The following is a 20,074-nucleotide window of genomic DNA, read 5'->3' as shown; positions in this document are numbered from 1 at the left end:
AATCCACATCCTTATTTTCCTTACTTGGAGGTATGCAACATGGGTGTCCTTTCTCTCCCATCTTATATAGTCTTTCCTTAGAAACCCTGTTAGATCTGATGGAAATATTCCAGGTATTCCCGGAGGCTCTTCGCATATCAAAATTGCTGCTTATGCGGATGACATCTTCATCAAAAATCCCAAGCTCCATCTAACTCACTTAACATCCTTCATCTATTTAGCTCAGTGTCAGGATATAAACTTAACAAAGACAAATCTGAAATCCTCCCCCTAAATTCCTTCTGTTTCAACCATGATCTAGATGTCTTTGGTCTCAAGTGGTGTAGAGATTCTATCAAATAGCTTGTTATTCGTTTTGCCCCTATTATTCATGACACAATCAAACTCAACACACAAATACTGCTGGACAAACTTACTTGAAATTGGTCCTCCCTTTTATCTCTTGGTGGGGCTGGCTGGACACAATCAAGCTGATGCTTACCCCCATAGTACTTTATTACCTGCAGCTCCTTCCAGTTACACGTCCTCTCTCTCCTTTTCAAATCTATTCTTCTTAATTTCCTTTGGGGTCATGGAAGGTGCAAAAGAACTGCTGTAGCCAAGTTAGACTCCTTATGAGATGGGAGGAGTTAAGTTCCCTGACTATAAAGTGCATCACTCTGCATTCCTTCTCAAACAATCCCGCTATTGGTTTACTTCGTCCCAAGTTCAGATCTTTCTTCTTGGTTCAATGTTGAAAAAATGTCTGGTTTGCCCATATGGATTAGCTGACCTTGTCTATATATTCAACTATAATTATGTTGCTATGTCGGACTCCATTAAAGCCTCTATTTATGCACTAAGGATATTTCTGTTTCCGCACACTAATGCCCTAATAACCTGTCACCACTTTTGTGGCATAATAAAAATATTGTTAATAATGGGGCCCTGAATCGAAGAACTTGGTTTAAAAAAAAAAAGCCATCGGGTTTATTCAACAAATCCTTAACGGCCCTTCTATTCCTTCCTTTCAGCAATTAAGGCATCTAGTCTCCATACCCAAGATCATTTTATATAAATTGGTAAACTCATGTCTTGCTGCTCTCCACATGTTCTCAAATAATATCCTTTCACCTGATGTGTTTAGGCTACTGCAGCTCAGCATGCTCTCCGATGTCGGGGCTTCTAAATTTTATACAGCTCTAACTTCAAAGCAGGTTGATCAGCATGTGTGCCTGAGGTTGGAGGCTGTGTTTGGCCATGCTTTAGATGATCACACATGGGCCTCAATATTCTCTAGAATTGGACGCGTCTCTGTATCTGCCAGTATTACGCAGCACTTCCTCTTCATTCATAGAGCGTTCATTACTCCTGAGAAGCTCTCAAAGTCCAAGAAGGATAATGATGACCAATGTTGGACTTGTGGTTATTCTCCTGCCTCATATGTTCTTCAAATGTCCTTATTGTTTTCTCGTTTTGGCAAGATGTATGGAAATATCTTAAATATTTTTAGTAGATGTTCCGCTTTCCTTTTTGAACATTGTTTTAGGTAGTTTAGCTTTGACTTCATATAATTTACATGCCTCAGAAAATTATTATTGCTTTAAAACTCATTACTGCCAATTGGAAGAACTCTCGCTCTCTATTAGAGGTTGGTGAAACAACATCTGTCATATACAGACACTGGAATTATGTATGGCTAACTATCAAGAGTCTATCCCAAATATAACGCAAAATGGCATTTTTTTTTATACTCGTTATCTGAACCGTTTCAATGCTTCCTCACATGGTACATGAAATCATCCTTTAGTATCTCAGATGTATGTCTCATTTTAAGCTACTGTGTATTACTGTCATTGAACGTATATTGGTTTATTGCTCTACATATTCCCACTCCCCTTACTCTTAATCCTTAGGATCTCGTATTTGTACCCTGTTCTGTGATGGTATTGCACAAAATTACCTACTCCCAAAAGTCTGCCCCCCCCCCCCAATTTCCACACATAACCCATATATATATATATATATGGGTTAAGTGAATAAAAAATGTATAGGGGTAAGGTGGTGGGTGCTGTGGGGGGGTTCTCCCCCCACATATATGTTTGCGGAAAATTGAAAAAAAAGGGGGTTGAACTTTTCGGTTCAGTAAAATCATGTAGATCCGTCTGTTCCCCTGTCTGTCTTTGCATAACATCAGTTTTATAGATTATGCACCTCTTCTTAGGTTTAGCCATTGATTATTGATGCCAATGTACTTCTGTTACATTTTCTCATAAGTTCCATTTGCAGTGTATTACTATATTAATTGATGTCTCTCGTATCACCTCATTCTCACAGACTTCTGCATAGTTGTTTATGATACCTCTGTTATAAATTTAATAAACGATTAAACCAAAAATAAAATGGAACATCTGTATGCGAGTTACAGGCTGTCATTTGATGCTTTCAGCCAGTCGCCTCCGCCTCTCCCAATATCCAGCAACGCTCATCAATGATTATTGCTAGTTATCACCTTGTCTTACTCTTATCAACAAAATTCAAACTGCGTTTCAGCTCCCCCATGACTGCCTGGCCTGTGATAATCAGCAGGTTTTAACGCCTCACTGCTTTCCACTGTCTCCATTATAATTTAAACACCCTGGGGTGCCACCCACTGTTTGACGCAAAGGGCTTCCAAATATCATGTTGAAATGGCCTCCGGACACTGTAAATATATTGGGGATGATTAAACCATCCACTAATATGTGCTGCTCACTATCCCTCTTTGGGGCAAAGCTGAATGTGAGCCATACATCAGGTTACATCACATTGCTGGTATTGTACTGCTTGCTTGGTGCCAACAGGATGGAGGGTAGACCTTGCGGGACCCTAGTTCCCATAGTTCTTGAATCTTGCTATCATTAATAATGTAACAGAATAAAATGCTACTTAAACTGCGAGACCCCCTGAACAGCGGCCCTTTTACTTTTCGTTTTCCATTCAAAAAGGCCCTTTGTAACATTATGAATTCTTCTGGTTCGTATGGCATATGTGAGGGGACACAGTCCGTAGAGGTTGTTTGATAGATTGTGCTCACACATTGACTGGCCATGCTAATCCCTATGGCCATTCCTGCCTCTCCCCCACTCAAAACACCTTCATGGGAACTCTTTGAACTAGCTTTTTCAAGACTTGGCATCAAACCTTGCACTCGAGTACCCGCCAGTTTTTTTTCAAAGCAGTCTTCTGAGAGTTAATGGATGAATTGGATTTCCAAATGTGGTACTCGTGTAATAAATGTCTTACCAGTTCTGCCTTCAGCCACTCTAAACACTGTCCTTGTCTGAAGTCCTGTTATACACAAGCCAAGCTTTTGCCTGAACTGCTATTAGATGCCCAGGTACTCCTCATCATTACTTCAAGTCCCTTTTACAAATGCAATGCAGGCAAACCTATATTTATGCATGTTTTTGTGATTTGTACTGTGCACCACTGCCATTTTCATTCTCCAGGCACTCTGGTGGATCTGAGAAAGGACGACTTAGTGGGATTGATAGGGGGGGGGGTGCAGGGGAAAAGAACTTTGATGTGCTGTTGGTAGCTTCAGTTTAGAAACAAACGACCACTTGTGTGCTGGTTTGTTTTCAGTTGGTAGACGTTCTGTGGTGCTTGAATGGGTGATTTGTGTGTAATTGGGTTAGTTTGGGACATAGGACATACTAGTTGTGGTGACCATCTTGGTTTCCAGTACAATGCTGTACCTCCTCTCTGCTGGCTGCCATTAGTGGCTTTCCGCTTGATTGTTTGTGGTTGCCTTTCCTGGCTTTGCTTCCCCCTTACAACTCCCTTGTAGACCGGAGGACTGTTCTACTGCCAGCCCTCCAGTTAGTGAAGATTTGGTGCTTTTGTGGTGGAGCCCAGGAATTGCTATATGGTTCCCATTCTGATTGTTGTGACGGGAGGGTTTAGCTGGCCTGGGGTCAGTTTTATGGGCCAGACTATCCTTGTGGAGGGAAGGGCTCTGGGTGTAGGTTCTTGGCAGGGATGAGGTTTGCAGATGTAGTTTTTTTTATTTTTTTTTTAGTTTTTAAAAAAAAATAATATATATATGGGTTACCTCTCACAGGGATTGTGACGTGTAGTTTGTCCTTTGTTAGTGGTCCCTGCTACTGAACCAGAGCATGTTGACAGTGGGAGTTACCCGATGCACTTCTTATGGGGCTTCCATCATGAAGCACAGGCAGGACCCCTAGCTCTTGGGCTCACTGCACTGCTGGCTCCCAGTGTCAAGCAGGGAACTGTCACACAGGTCTTGAAGTCTTGGCGTGAGCTGTCGTAGAACCATATGTACAACATTGTTTTTTTTTTTTTGTGCTGGAAGGGGATCCTTTTTTTTTTTTTTACTAACTTGTAAAGAATTGCAGTGGAGAGTTCTCTCACGCTCCCATTGGTCAGTTGTGTGCATGGGCAATGTGTATGAAGGCAAACCATTTTGGCACAAGTAGGGGCCTAACTCGGTGACTATGGATCCTAGTCCATAGTACCCTTTCCGCCAATTGCCCCCTCACCCCAGCACACCCACAAATGTATGCTAATCTTACGATACCTTTTGAATGCAGGCAATTATGGAGGGCGCAGTGTGCAGGTACCCTATGGGTCATAAATGCGTATTTCCTATTCATTTTTTGCTGCATGCTTAATACCGGTGAATAATCCCGCAGGAGGCCCGGATTGGAAGCGAATGTTTCTCTACGTTGTTTTGATTCCAAGACAAATGCGTTGCCCCTGAGCCATCCACCTGGTCCTATATTAAAGAGGAGGAGGGGGTGACGTGCAAATTTTAGCTCTGATCCTCCTGTCCTAATTTGTGTGAAGGAAGGATGACTGGCCATGCACTCATCGCTGCAGTGAGCTGGTTCAAGTTTCCTGAAGTAGCCTTAGTGGCAGCAGTTGGTTATTCCACAGTAATCAATATAATTGAACTCTCTATATACATGTGCTCTCCAGCTACATACTAATATATTAAACCAAGAAAGGAACCTGTTTTGCCATTTAGGGTGTTTGAAATTGGCACCATGTTAAATACTCTTCTAGGTGCCTGAAGGGTGATGCTACCTACCAAGAGTATTGTGTAGGAAGAATGTTTTAAATCTACTTTGCATTCGTCTCCCGGGCGTTCATACACTAAATCTGTCTAGTATATGCCTGCATCTCTTCAGCCCTCTGGATGGGAGCGGTCAGTGCAACATATGTCTTCCAACTAGAGCATAGCAGTAGCTTTGTACATAGGTACATTCAATTCAGACTGGCTCTGTATTTAGGTTTAATGCTCTAGAATACCGTACCTGTAAACACTTTTTTTATTTCTTTTAATAGGCTCTTTGGTGAGACCAAAGGTTTTGCGAAGTGTACACTACTGCCCGGCCACAAAGAAAACTCTGGAACGCAAATATACAGACCTTACCAGTTTGGATCCCTTTCCATCTAGTGCAGTGTATCCCACAAAGGTAAAACTTGCTCTTGTGCAGAAACGTTGTGCTTGTTTCAGAACTGAAAGTGAGATGGGTTATGCCTCTTTCAGGATGAAGAAAATAATCCTTTGGAGACCGAGTATGGACTGTGTACCTACAAAGACCATCAGACTTTGAGCATCCAGGAGATGCCGGAGAAGGCACCCGCTGGGCAACTTCCTCGATCTGTTGAGATCATTGCGGATGATGACTTGGTTGACAGCTGCAAACCAGGAGATCGAGTGCAGATTGTTGGAATATATCGCTGCCTTCCTTCCAAGCAGGGAGGCTTTACCTCTGGCACATTCAGGTAAAATTAGTTTATTATGCGCCGCATGTTCACCTATTTTTATGGACTTATCAGAGGAGCAGTCCAAGACATTATATACTCAGTAGGTCATGAGTGGGGGAATTGATGTCAAAATGAGGGGTGCCATAATTGACATATACTATAATGTCAATGAAGAACCCTTCCATTGGTTGCTTTTAGTTTAAATGTAAACTAATGCTTTACTCGTAATAGGGGAAAAAATGAAGTTATTTTAACTTGGCTTAAGATAACTGCACATTACCATTTCTGTTTTGCAGTAGCAGTTAAAATTGTCTAACTAAAGCATACTACTCCCTGCTTGAGTGGATTGAATGCATCTTGAATGCCTGTTGGATGCTTCACAGATGGGATGGTGGGGATGCTGCTAGATGGAATAGGAAGTTGGTGGTGGGTAGATTCCAAAATTGGCAGTGTAGTAGGACTCCACAGAAACCACGATTCTCTTACCATTGGACTGTGTGGATGTGTTGGCAAGGCTGAACATTTCCTAAACTGGGCACTTCACATTTGTGTTATCTGTGCGTCAAGCCAGTACTTTCTGTGGTGAACAGCATAGCTCCCCCGCACCCCCCCCCCCCACCCCACCCCTCACCTCATTCTTCCAGGGAGGCTAAACGATGAATGTATTTGTGTTGAATAAATGTGAGTTCAATAACACTGAAGCCACCGTTACAATTCTCTCAAATGCAATCCTGTATTAAGGTAGCCATGTTACTGTTGTGGTGATGGAGCAACACATTTGATTGTGCGTGAACACTTGCACAAAACGTGTCCCCAGCAAGATTTACATGCATTTACATATTCCGTTAGTCTGAGTTGTTCATTGTCCCAACATCAAATGACAGTACCTGAAGTTTGATCCACCAAGAGGGTGTACAGGGTTGCCTTTAAGTTGGTGTTCCTAAATTCATATATTCCTTGCAGCTGCAGAATGGCTACCATCTGGTCACTTTTGGGGTAAATGATTTGACAAATGGCAGTGGCTTCTAAAATCCTTGGCTAATGACTCTGGGTGCTGGGTCTTTCCTGGATTTTCTTTACTGGGCGTTTATCATAAAATAACCTCCAGTCTGTTAGCATGCTTGTAGGAATAGTTTACTTCAGACCGTTCTCATTACCCTCCTAATCTGTCCCACTTGACAATTTGCTCATACACCTCAATTCCCCCCCCACCCCCCCCTTGACCACGATGCCGCAGAGTAAGAACAAGCTCCTCTGTGCACACTGGTGCCATCACAAGTTAGCAGACATCTAGACATCTCCATGCATGAAGCTGTGCCATAATAGCTGGGTGCCCACTACCTTGATGATAGCGGCAAGGGGCTCTCGGGGACCCCTCCAGAGATATTCTCAGAAGCTGCAGTTTCCACCTATCGTGTTCATCCCACCTGTGGGATTGGGAAGCTTTGCACATGAAGGTTATTTTTTTGTCCCTCAATTCGCCTGTTTTTTTTAATTTTTTTTTTTTTTTTTTGTTTTCTAGTCTGCTTCGCATCTGCTAACTCATTTTCATATTTGCCACGCTTTCGTTCTTTTCATCTTCTGGTCACCATTGACGAGCTACATTTCCCAGACCACTTGTAGAACCATTGTTATTTGTGCATTCTTTGCAGTTTCAATGCTGGTGGCATGTTTGCCATATCTCGCCCCCCCCACCCACCACAACCCTAACTGCAGGGGAAACTGCACAATGAATAAAGGCTGTTTATGCCCCACTAAACTCCAGCCCTGGTGACCATTTGTAGGCTGTGTAATTACCCACATAATTGTATTGCATCAGGTTACTGGCTGACCAACCTCTGCTTTTGCGTGGATGGTCTCATTTGATTTAATATCTCGGTATGCCATGAGGAATTGCACTTGTGGCCCAAGGCTACTACAGGGTCCAGTAATAGAGGCATTGTCTCAGGGTGGACTCATATTACAATAGCTTTCCCCAAGGATCCCATTTCCACATGAACCAGGAAGGGACCGCTCTAGAATGGCTGAACCAATGACTAGCACGCAACATCCGTTTCCTTGCAAACTGCAGGCCCATGCCCTGGAAACAGAATCAGTTGGTAACCAATGTCATTGGTCTAGGGACTGATGTTTCTTTCAAGTCTGGGCCTTTACAGGGGCCAGTTCTGTATAGAGTGAAGCGCCGAGGGGCTTGCAGGTAGGGTGCAGGGATAGCTGAAATGTGGAGCAATAGTTTTCAGTGGAGTAACCCCCTCTTGGTTTTTGTAAAACTTCATCTTTTCCTATGAAGAGTAATGTCTTCAGCACTTTCCTGGAGCGTTGAATGAAGGTTCACCATTTGATCTGTTTTGGGAACTTGTTCCAGAGACTGGATATGTAGCATGAAATTGCCCATGTCCTATTTTATCCTCCTGCAGTTATGTTTCCAGTCTGGCTATGTCTTGAGGATTCGGACATGTAAGGAACTCGTGGTGGCAACTGTAAAGACAGACCCCAGTGATCAGTTCTTGTCAAATAAAAAAAGGGCCGATACTAGAAATCCTATTGCCAATCCTTAGAACTAAATACAGAAAGGGTGTGGGATAAGGTTCTTGAGAAAGAAAGATGTGTTGACAAATAACAGGTCAGGATATAGTAGCCGGGGCCTTCCTTCCACACATTTTAGCATGGGACAAGGTGGGATTACGGAGCACAGCACACGCTCGAGCCTTCACAGCACAAGCTAACCGTCCGTTCCCAGGTATCGGGACCTTTTGTTGCAAAGTCTCTTGCCACAGAGGAGCTGATGTGTACCAAAATAACAAAACCAAAAGATCCTTCTAACGATTACACTTGGGTGGGTGTGGGGGGGCTGGAAATCTTTCTTCACCCCTGGGTCTCCCTCTTCCGGGCTCAGACCTTCCTTTTGAATGTTGGCCTCTCTGCCGGGTTCACTATGGCTTGCATTTCAAAACCATCTTCTCCGTCAGATTCACCATTCTTAAGGTTTTTTTTAAACAGCTCATTGTGAACCTTCCTCTCTCGGTTCACTCTTGTCAACACAAACACTTTAATTGAGGCATCTTATTATCGGCATCACTCTTTTGGGTTCACTCTTGCCAATCTTTTCTCTCACTGTGCGGTTTAATTACCCTTAGCTTTCCATTAGTTGTTGGTCAAAGGCTTTGACTGTACAGCAGATTTTGTTGGACCTCTGTATGACCACTTTGACACTGTTCTCACAGCCTTCTGGAAATATGTATTTTCAACAAAGATGGGGAACCAAGCTAGAGTTTCTTGCCAAGCACCCACGTGGTGTTGGGCCCCTTTCTCACAGTTCTTTAAATCTTCTTTAGTTTGCAACTTTCATTCAACACAGTTCAGTTTCTTATCTGTTCTCCCCTCGAATTGCTGGCTGTGATGAACTGCTTGCATTTCCTTGTATCTGGAGTCAAGGACGGTACAACGGTAGCAATCGCCTTCTGCTCCCCTGCTTATCGGCATATGTGCACTCTGTGTACCATTGACATCTGCCTGAGCAGACATTGGCCTTTGTTCCTGGTCTTACAATGTCTTCCACAGAGGAATCGCGGGTCTGGGTCGAAGGGCAAGGTCGCTTCTCTCCCAGTCACCCTCTCGGTTCTCGCTGCCTTTCTGCCCTTCAACTGCCGCCCCGGGATATCTGTGTCGTGCTGTCCTCCTTGCTTGTAGTGTGCTCTTGTGCTCCATCTTTTATCCATTTGGGGAATGGAAAGGGCCGTCTGGTCAATTGCCTGACTTTTCCAGACCTTCGTGTTTGGACATGTTGGGTAACTGGCCCTAACGTTAGTCTGTTGTCTTTTGTTCTGTGCCAAAGTGTTTGTTTAAGAAAGGGAGGGGTGGGGGGGAAGAGAGGTTCAGTGTCCTGTGTAGTAGGCTCGGTAAGGGGGGATCAATAGAAGGTGAATACTGCGTCCCGGCCATCTGTGTTTCCGTTCCACTCCCCAAGGACCCCCATCCAGATGATCCTCCTGCACTGGTCCACCCCCAGGAATTGGATCAATAGCTATGTCCGTCTCCTAGCCACCTGGATGACAGATCCCCAAGGGCTAGTTTGGGAGACACCGTCTGGTTTCTCAGACAGCTGCTTGACACAGCGTAGGGCTCGGCTTTGCGAGTGTAAGCTGGTACCATGCACGTTTGACTTTATAAAAAACTTAATTCTCTTATTGGGGCTTTATCCATCAGCCAATTATGGATTTGGACACCAAGTGGGTTTTTGGTTTGGGCTTCAAGTAGGCACTTCAGTTATCCTTGAATGAAGGATGACCTGTGTATCCTTGAATGAAGGCTGACCTGTGCTGAATCTGTGGATATCATTGATGCGATTTGAGCTTTAGATTCAGCTTTATTTTTTTAAACTTTGTTTTACAATATTAAACAAACATAACAATCACTCTGGCACTTATTCGTAGATTCTGCTGTACAATATCGTCCATCGTGACTCTTCTGTGGCTCTGCTACCCAGCTCTGTGCTCTCCCGACAGCTTCAAACTCGGGTTTGCATACCCTGTCCTTTTCCATGCTGGTGGTACTCTGCTTGTTAGCTGGATCTGTAATTACTGTTCATCCGCTCCCCCAGTGTCTTCAGTGCTGAGGTCTACCCTTAGTTCAAATAGGTCTTGTATCAAGCCATTCCATGCAAGTAACTTAAGTCCCCTCTCCACTCTGCAGCGCCCTTGTCCACACTGCCGTTTCTGCTACCGACCACTTCCTCAGGTCGGCCCACCATGAGTCTATACTTGGTCCCGATCCAGAGTTCCACGCCATTACTGTTCGGTTCTTTTCCAGAAATCCACACCAAGTCCTTCATCTTGGCCACCAAGTCCTTCATCTTGGCCAGATGCGTCCTCTGTCTCCTCTAGGAAAAAGGCCCAATAGGTAAAACTCTGGTGTCCATGTCTGCATATGTATTACAACCCCCACCTTCTCCTTAATTCCCTCCTAAAAAAATCTTGATCACGGGGCAGGTCCAAAACATGTGCAGTATGTCTGCTTCCTCTGTGGCGCACCGTGGACAGTTCCGTGGGTTCCCCAACACCCATCGCAGACCGTCTCCTGGGTGTGAGGTATGCTCTGTGTGTGAGGTAAAGCAGGGCTTGTCTAAATCTTGCATTCCTAGAAACTTTTTTGGGATATCGCAGGACTCTGAACCATTCCTGGGTGGTAAAGGGTCTCTGTAGCTCCCCTTCCCATCATTCTCTCATTTGCAGTTCCCGCTAGTTAGTAGTTTTCAGTAACTGCTCATATAGTCTTGAGACTGTATGTCCCCCTTCCGACACATCATACCACCTTCCAGCATCCCCTTTGGGTCATTGTCCGCAGTGGTTCTGGCCATCTCTTCTTGTCTGGACCATGCGGTTGTGCAGTAGAAATTGGCCTTTGTGTATATCATGGTCCTTCATCAAGGTCCTAAAGTCCACCCATTGTCCCTCTTTCCACAAATCTCCAATTTGAGCAACACCGTTGGCTTCCCAGTGGGTCTGGTACGTTTCGAGGGTCCCAGTGCCAGCAAATCCCACAAGGGCGATCGGCGCGGCTTAGGTGTCGTGCCCCCCTCCCCCCTCGATTTTCCATGCCTTTTTCCAGAGGATCAGGCCCAGTTTGACCATATTGGATAGGGTGCCAGTCGGACTTTTCTATCCATATCACTTCTCTCAGATAGTACTGTTTCAGTGCCGGCTGGAAGAGCAGCAAGTCTGTTTCAGCCCCAAGCCATTGCACCACAAATTGCAATTGTGCTGCAGGAATTCACGTTAAAAAAAAAAATGCCTTGGGTATGTTGTAGGGAATGCTTATGAAGTAATATAGCATGTGTGGCGTCATCTTCAACAGGGCCGCCCTCCCAATCATTCCCAGCGGAAGTGTCTTCCAGAAGGCCATGGCTATCTCTTATCTAGGGCTACCAGTGTTTTGAGTTTGTGCGTGTCAGTAATGTCATGATGTACCTCTTTCCCCAGGTAGCGGAATGAATGCGGTGCCCATGTGAGTCCCAGATCTGGCAATTGGTTCGGAGGGACCCATCTCGGATCTGCCAAGGGGAATAGGGAGGACTAGCCTTTATTCCTGATAGTCTGGTGTAGGCATCTATAGCTTCTAGTAGGCAGAGCAGGTTGGCCCGGGGGTTTCCCACAAAGAAAAGCATGTTGTCTGCGTATAATGAAGTTTGGTGTATAACACCATCTACGTTTATCCCGGTGTCCTTGTATTTGGCCCTGAGGAAAACAGCCAGCGGCTCGAGAGCCAATAGGTACAACATTGATGATGGTGGGCACCCCTGCTTTGTGTCTCTGTAAATCCTTCAGGCCTCTGAAATGTGCCTTCCAGTTTTCACTCTTGGGCTGGGATCTTTATAGAGCAGCCTAATCCAGTGGAGGAACCCCTCCCTGATCCCAAAGTGGGCGAGGACACCCAGCAGCCTTCCCAATCCACGGAATTGAAAGCTTTAACAGCGTCCGCTATGGCACATTCGCCCAGTCTATGGTTAGTGTGGAGTCTCCTCAGATTCCATGTCGTGTTCCTTCCTGGGACATTGCCCGTTCATCTGGATGGACCAGCGTGGGTATCACCTGTTTAAGCCAATTGGCGAGCACTGCCGTCAGGATTTTGGAGTCTTGGTTAATCAGGGAGATCTAGTGGTGCCTTCCTGGTTTAAGGATAGGTATTATGACAGATTTCGACATGCTATCTGGCAACTGCCCTTTCTCATACACCTCTTCATAGGTTTCCAACAGTCTAGGTGTTGGGATGCCCTTACACGTTTTGTAAAAGAGCCCATTGGGTCCCGGGGATTTGCCAGATGGGAGTTAAGCAATAACAGTCTCCAATTCCTCCACTGTGAAGGGGACCTCGAGAATTTGTGCCTGCTCCTCCGTCAACTTTGGCAAACAGATCTCGGCCAGAGCATTGGCTATATTGCCAGTTTCCACCGCTGGGTTTGGGGCATAGTCTCGCATAGAACTGTGAGAATATGTCATTAATACCTTCCTGGGTCCGGACCTCTTCCCCCCGCTTCGTTTTATTACATTAAAGGGGGATCTCTCCTATTCTCTTGCTTGGTAGGCCAGGCCAGGAGCAGGCCGGGCTTATCCTCTTCTGCGTGTTATCTCTGTATGTACTTTCCATAGTCCAATCTTCCCCAGTCTCTCCCAGATTTTGACACATTCAGTATCAACGTTGTACATTCCCCTGGTTCCTCTTCCGTCATAGCTGCTGAGCATTCTATCTCCCCTTCCACTTCTCCAAGGTCCGCCAGGGCACTCATCGACTTCCCTATCGCTGCACCCCTCATCACCACTTCATAGGCATCCCAGATTGTGCCGCTGCACTCTTAACCTCCCATATTGTGCTAAAAATAATCCTCTATCGTATCTTGCAGATAGTCCTGGAATTCACCCTCCATTAATAATGCCTCAGCCCTCCACCTTCACGTTGGTATAGGGACCTTACTAGAAGTATGTGCCCATGTTGCTTATAATGGTGCGTGGTCCGATAGTGTTTGTGGTTTGATGTTTAGCCCTGTGAACTCCCTCAAGGATTCAGTGCCTGTGAATAAATAGTCTATGCTTGTGAATATCCCATGGGGGGGGGGAGGGCGCTGTGTGTGTGTGTACTCCCTCCCTATACCATGTACCTTCCAGACGTCCACCAAATGTAGTTCATCCAGGATCTTGTGTAAAACCTTGGCTGGCGTTGCCGGCTTCCTATGCTTGTCATCCGATCTGTCCAGCAGCGTGTCCAGGGTGAAGTTGAAGTCGCCTGCCCAGATGTATCCCCTCTGTATGGGGCTAGTTTGGGTGCTATTTTCCAGAATAACTCGGTTGCATCGTGATTCGGAGCATATGTATTTATCAAGCATACTTACTTGTTTTCCAGCATTCCGTGTATTATCACGAGTCTGCCCTCTGGGGTCACCTTCATGTTTTATCAACTGGAATGGGACCCCCGGGGTGATCCATGTCAACACGCCCCTAGCATAGTTGGGAGTACGTTGAGCTGTACATTTGGCCAGGGGTGTTGCTAGGTCTGGAAAAGATCCAGGGTTACGCTCATTTTGGGACTGTCAGGACTGGGGGCTAGCTAGCCTTTTTGGTTGTAACCCCCTGAGCTTCTATCTGGGGCTACAACCAAAAGACCCGGGGCTATAGTCCCCTAAGCCTCGCCTTAACAACGTGTCTGCATTTGGCCACCCCATTTTCTGGCCACTTTGGTTTGTTTCTCAGACGTTAAATGAGTCTGTTGCAGCATAGTGATTTTCGCTTTCATTCGGTTCAGCCAGGCATATATTCTGAGTCTCTTGACATCGGCGTTGGGGCCCCTGACATTCCAGGTTGCAGTGACTATTTTTTCCTGAGCCATTTGTCCTGTATGCCCTGTGGGCCAGCCTCTCTCATGGCCTTATGCGGACCTGTTTGCCTGCCTTTTGTTGCCCATGTCCGTGTTTTCCTCCCCATAGTTAGATTTTGTTTTCTCTATTGATGGCGTTCTGTACGGATGTCGCCTGGGACCTCCGACTGGGAGTACTTTTTTGGGCTCCCCTCATTTGGTCATAGTCAATTTTTGTCGCCACTCGTGTCTTGCCGTCTTCATTGTATGCTGCTTCATCCACTTCTCGTGCATTTCACCAAACAACCGACTAACTACAACTATTAAACAAAAGCCCAGCCGGGTGTTTGACGTCCCACTGCCGTTGAAATACGTTGTCCCTTCTGTAGCTCCTACTGCGAGACAACCAGTGGTCCGTCTTCCCACTTGTGTACGTTGGTGTGGGGGTCGTCCGGCTGTTGTTGTGACCCTTCTCCGCTGTCCTGATGACCCTTTGCGGTTAGGTTTGTGGCATGTTTCAATGCGGATCGTTCCGGTTATGAGGGACTATATCGTGCTGCTACTACCTGAGCCCTGGAGGGTTGGCTCACGTGCCCTCGACTGGAGCCCTTGCTCTTGAGTTCTGCCTATCTTAGGCCTTGAATTGTGGGTCTGAAGTCCATATGATGCTGTGTAGTATAGCCCATCTTATTAGGCACCGCGACCTGCCTCTGTGTCAGTACAAGTGACTTTTGAAGTGGCCCCTCGGCCATTAAGTCTGCTGTATGTCTAGCCCGTCTTCGTCCTGCTGTGCGGGCTTACCCAGTGGCATGTAGTCCCAAATGTTCACCCTCTTGGTCCAATCCTTGCTATATTGATTGGCGTGTGTGTTGCACCTTCCCACACCCACTGGCCATTTCAGGTTGCTGTGTCATCACTTGTTGGGCCTGATATTGACAGGTTGGTAGGTTGACTGGGGCTGTGGCTTTCTCCAGCAGGGGTAACTCATGTCCTGTTTGCTGAGCCTGGGGGAGTATATGTGGTTGGATATCGGTGAAGTGTTGAGAATATATCAATGGCAGGGGGAGGTGTCTTTGTAGGTGGAGGGTTTGAAGGTTATTGGTGGTCTTTTCTTGTGGAGTAAGTGACCTGACTTTGGTCCTTATTTATATGCGATAGGTTAGTAAGGATAGGTAGTTGCAGGCTTTTGAAGCTGTCAATGTATTGTCTTATTTTGGCTGTTAAGTTGTTGATGGTATCAATGTATTGTGATATCAAGGATTTTATGGTTTTAAAAAAAAAAAAGTTTTTATTCGCATTTCTTTAAACATGAACATCAGGACTTCAACAATGTCCCATTCCCCACCCCTTTTGCCCCCCCTACCCTCTCACCGGTTATATTGTTCTTACTGGCCCCACAGCTTCCATTGTTCTGCATCCGTCTTATCCTGTAAACATGTCCAGTACGCGGATTTTGTGTGGGCACCACTGCAACATATAGTCGCTTTGTAGATGCTCTATCGCTTCCCCCCAGTCTGTTACAACATACAAAGGGACAGGCAGAGATTCGTATGTGATTCTTTCCATCGCCACGCATGTCCAAATTCTATGTAGCCATTCTTGATTGGATGCAGGTGTTTTCTGCTTCCATTTTTGTGCTATTGCTAGCCATGCTGCTATAAGGAAGCTCATGAAGTTCCTCTCTTGTGTCTTTGTGAGTGTTCTGTCTCGTGGGTTTGACATGCCACACATCCATACTTCCTCTCCTAGGTTTTCTACTCCCTTGAAGGTGTTTTGCATTTGTGTTTTCACCTCCAACCAGAATGGTTGTAGTATCGTGCAGTATCACCATATTTCTCCAATTTCCTACTGCGTCGTATCCCCTCCAACATTTTTCTTGCGAGGAGGTGAACATTCTGTGAAGTCTTTCCGGGGTGTAGTGCCATTTGGATTAACATTTTTGTCCACGCTTCTCTGATTTGGACTGCTCGTTTCCATTTGGGGATTATTTGCAAGATGTACTTCCATTGATTTCCCCCGTGATTTGTTTCCCTAGCGTCTTCTCCCATTTCTTCATGTACTGCCATTTTATGTCCTCCGCCTGGGTGTTTATGAATTTATACAGAGTGGAGACTAGTTTTTTTTTTTTTTTTTTTTCCCTCCCGACTGGGTCATCATACATGTTTCAAATGGGGTTAGGGTCCTTGTCAATGCTTGAGTTATTCTTGGTGTGGTGTGCCAGTGGTGGTGTTCGTATTGGAATCTGTCCTTTTCCGTGAGTCTCAGCAGTTTGCAACATTCTGCATACGTTCTGATCTGTAGGCCATCATACATGTCCCCCACTTTTGTACAATCTGGAAGGCCCCTTTTTCCATGTCCGGAGGAAATTCTGGATTGTCGAGAATTGGTATGAAGGGGGCGGGATCTATTGTGAGTGTTTCTCTCTTGGTTGCAGTGTCCCATATTTCCAGGATTGAGTTGATGATCTCGCTTATCCTGACATTTTGGTGTCTGTGCTCGGGTCTGCTCCATAGTAAGTGGCACATGCTCGATCTTTCGACTACTCTGTCCTGTGCCTCCCACCATTTCTCTCGTGTTTATTATCCATTAGGTGAGGACCCACAATTGCGCTGCCTCCATAATACTTCCTGAAGTGGGGGAGTGCCATGCCTCTGTCTGATTTATGAGCCGTCGGGGCTTGCTGTGATAGTCTGGGTGACTTATTTTGCCAGATGTATTTTGTTATAGTTTTGGTGAGGGTCTTGAAGAATGTTGCCGGTATCCGTACAGGAAGTGCCTGGAAGTAGTATAGTAGTCTGGGTAGTATTGTCATTTTTAGATTATGCCACACCAGGATATTGCTAACGGATTCCATCTGTCCAGATCTTTCACCTTTTCTATGAGTTTCGTGCAATTCCCGGAGTAGAAATTTTTTATGGTTGATGTTAATGTTACTCCCAGGTATCTCACCCCGTACTCCGCTTTTTGTAAATTTAGCTCTTTGTTTTTTTTGTATATCTCTTGTTTGTCTCCAGCCCGGACCATTACCAACGTTTGTTTATTTTTAGACCTGATATTGCTTTATAGTCCTCTAGTTGTATGAGGAGGGGTAGTGTTTTAGTTGGTTCTGTTAGGGTCATCCTCATATCTGCATAGGCCGCTGTCTTGTGCGTTTGCCCCCCCCATTTCTATGCCCTTGATGTTGGACGTTGCTCTCATCTTTGCCATAAGGGGTTCAAGGAAGATTGCGTATAAGAGGGGTGATAGTGGGCAACCCTGTTTGGTGCCTCTTCCTATTTGATTGGATACGAGAGTTCTCCGTTTACTTGCCATCGGTGGGTTGTAGTTGGCTCTGATCATGTTTATGTATGCTTTCCCCATGCCCATTTTTTTTTCTAGCGTTGCAAACAACATAGTTCATTCCACCCTGCCAATAGCTTTTTCGGCATCTACCGACAATATTGCTGCGGGGGTGTTTGTGTTTCCCACCTTTTTAATGAGATGGGCAATTCGTCTGTTGTGGGTTTTCCTATTTGGGATGAATCCTGATCGTTCTTGGTGTATCATTTTTGGCAGTATGGGGCGAGAGTCTGTTTGCAAGTACTTTTGTATAGAGTTTTGCATCGATGTTGATTAGGGCTATTGGGTGATAGGAGCTCGGATTCTCTGGGTCTGTCCCCTTCTTGTGGAAGACCAGTATTTTTGCCTCATTCATTGAGTTAGCGATGTTGTTTGTGTCTTTACAGGTGTTTAAAAATATTTGTTAGGATGAGGGTTAGAATGTCCGCATATGTTTTGTAGGGCTGCTGTGTAGCCGTCCGGGCCAGGAGCTTTATTTTTGGGAATGTCTGATTGCTCTTGTGACCTCCTTCTGTTACTGGTTCGTCCAGTGTTTTTTTTTGTCTGGTGTGATGGCTGGAAGCGTTAGTTCCCTTAGGAAAGCTGTTTGTTCCTCTTCATTTGGCCTCTGTGATGTATACAGTTTCTGGTACTAATCTCTGAATATTTCTTTAATGTCTTTGGTTTGAGACTTCTTTATTCCGTGTCTATCTTTTATTGTTTGTACCGTTTGGTTTTGTTTCCCTTTTAGTTGTCTTGCTAGAAGTTTATCCGCCTTGTTTGATTTCATCGCATAGCAATGTTTTGTATGTAGTAGTTTCCGCTTTTTTGGTCCTGAGTATTTCTAATTGGCTTTGGACGTGTCGGTATGCCCTCTTTGTCTTCAAGGATTTGTTCTTCGCCATTTCTTCTCTGATCTCTTCCAGTTTGTTTTCCAATTTGCTTTCCCATTTATGATTGTCTTTTTTGTGCTTTCAGGGCTATTATTTGTCCGTGTATCACCGCTTTGAAGGCTTCCCATACTGTGCTTGGAGAGACTTCCGGGGTATCATTTTGTTCGAAGTATTCTGTTATATTTTCTCTGATTACTTCCTTCGATACCGGGTCTAGGATGATGTCCCTTGGGAGTGTCCATTGCCAAAGACCGGAGCGTTTGCGTATTTTTGGAAGTGATCTCCACTGCGGGTCGTTGTCTGAAAGTGATATTTGGCCTTTTTCTATATCTTGGATTTCCCCCACTAGGCTCCCTGTAGCCCATATATAGTTGATTCTAGAGTTTGTGTCGTGCACCTGTGAATGGTATGTGTACCCTGGGTTTGTGCCTCTGATTCTTCGCCATATGTCTTCTAGTGCCAGCTTGCTCATCTCTTTTAGCGCTTGTGATGGTGTCCCTTGTTGCGAGTGCTTGGGGTTTGAGCGGTCTTCCCTTTGGTTCCATGCGAGATTGAAGTCTCCTGTCAGAATCACTTCTCCTTCTGCATAGTTCTCTAGTTTGTTGAAAGTTTCTTTACACACCAAACACAGGCCAGGATGGGTTCATTAAAGTCTTGCTAATGTTAATTGGCGGTTTTCGATCCAAACTTTCACAAATGGATACCTTCCGTTTTTATCTGACATTGAGCCTTTAATTTGTGCCTTGAGTTGGTTGGTGAATGCTATTTTCTTTTTTCTTCTTCATCATTGGATTGGAGAATTTGGTTGTAACCTCTTATGCGGGTTTGGCTTTTTTTTTTTTTTTCTTTCTGTATGTGGGTTTCTTGGAGCATTATTACATCAAACTTCTCTCTGTAGGAAGTTTTTTTTTTTTTATTTTTTTTCCTTTTTACTGGCAAGTTCAGGCCTCTGATGTTATAAGTTAGTATTTTTATCCACATTTTTGAGTTTTCCATCTGGTTTGTCTATCTTCGTGTGGGTCTCGGTGGTGTGGTTTGTTGCCGGTGTTCAGGTCCTTTCCCCTGAGGCCGCCCCTGGGCCCTATGGTTGCTCGGGCGTTCAGCCTTTGCTCCATGCCCTCTAACGTCTCGGGTGTATAGTTTTTGCAGGGGGTCCTAAACCCTGCTTGTGTTCTGTGGGTTCCAAGGATGTCCCTCGGCTCTGCCGCATCCTCGTGTAATCATCTGCCCTGATAAGTGTTTTACTTTTCAATTTAGCTACCCCCAACGTTTTATCTTGTTTCTGATCTTTGTTCCTGGGGTGATAAGTCTTGTTCTTCTTTTCACTGTCTGCCATCCCCTCGGTTCTCGTCTCTCTGTGGGGTTCTCTGTCCTTTGGTGTTTCCATTTCTTGTTCTTGCCTGCCCAAAATTTTGAGGCCTTCCTCGCAAGTTGTGATGCAATGTTTACGTTCCTCCCATGTGAAAAGGAGACCAAATGGGAAGGTCCATTTATAGCGTATTTGTTTCTCCGTTAGGAATGTTGTTACTTGGGACATCTCTCTTCTCTTTCTGAGTGTGGATTGTGCAAGGTCTTGGAATAGCTGGATTTCTCTACCATTCATTCTTATTTGTTCTATTGTTGTGGCTTTCCTCAGGATTTGTTCTTTTTGTGTATATTGTGTCAATGCTACCAGTACATCCCTTGGGCGGGCTCTGGCTTCTCCGGTCCTTTGGGGGCCTACTCTGTATTCTGTCTATTTGTATTTCATCCCCTGAGCC

General features: G+C 45.1%; 1 protein-coding gene across 1 annotated transcript in view; it reads left to right on the top strand.

Moving 5' to 3' along the window:
* LOC138497475 (maternal DNA replication licensing factor mcm3-like) overlaps nucleotides 1–20,074 on the top strand; it is a 345,395-nt gene that overhangs the window by 32,644 nt on the left and 292,677 nt on the right. The window contains exons 4-5 of the mRNA XM_069620977.1: nucleotides 5,335–5,465; nucleotides 5,540–5,778. Coding sequence (XP_069477078.1) covers nucleotides 5,335–5,465; nucleotides 5,540–5,778 — 370 coding nt within the window. The remainder of the gene's footprint in view (nucleotides 1–5,334; nucleotides 5,466–5,539; nucleotides 5,779–20,074) is intronic.

Source organism: Ambystoma mexicanum, chromosome 5q, assembly GCF_040938575.1.
Source record: "Ambystoma mexicanum isolate Mex_15411 chromosome 5q, UKY_AmexF1_1, whole genome shotgun sequence".
In the NCBI taxonomy this organism is placed as follows: domain Eukaryota; kingdom Metazoa; phylum Chordata; class Amphibia; order Caudata; family Ambystomatidae; genus Ambystoma; species Ambystoma mexicanum.
This window is presented reverse-complemented; position numbering and strand designations above follow the sequence as displayed.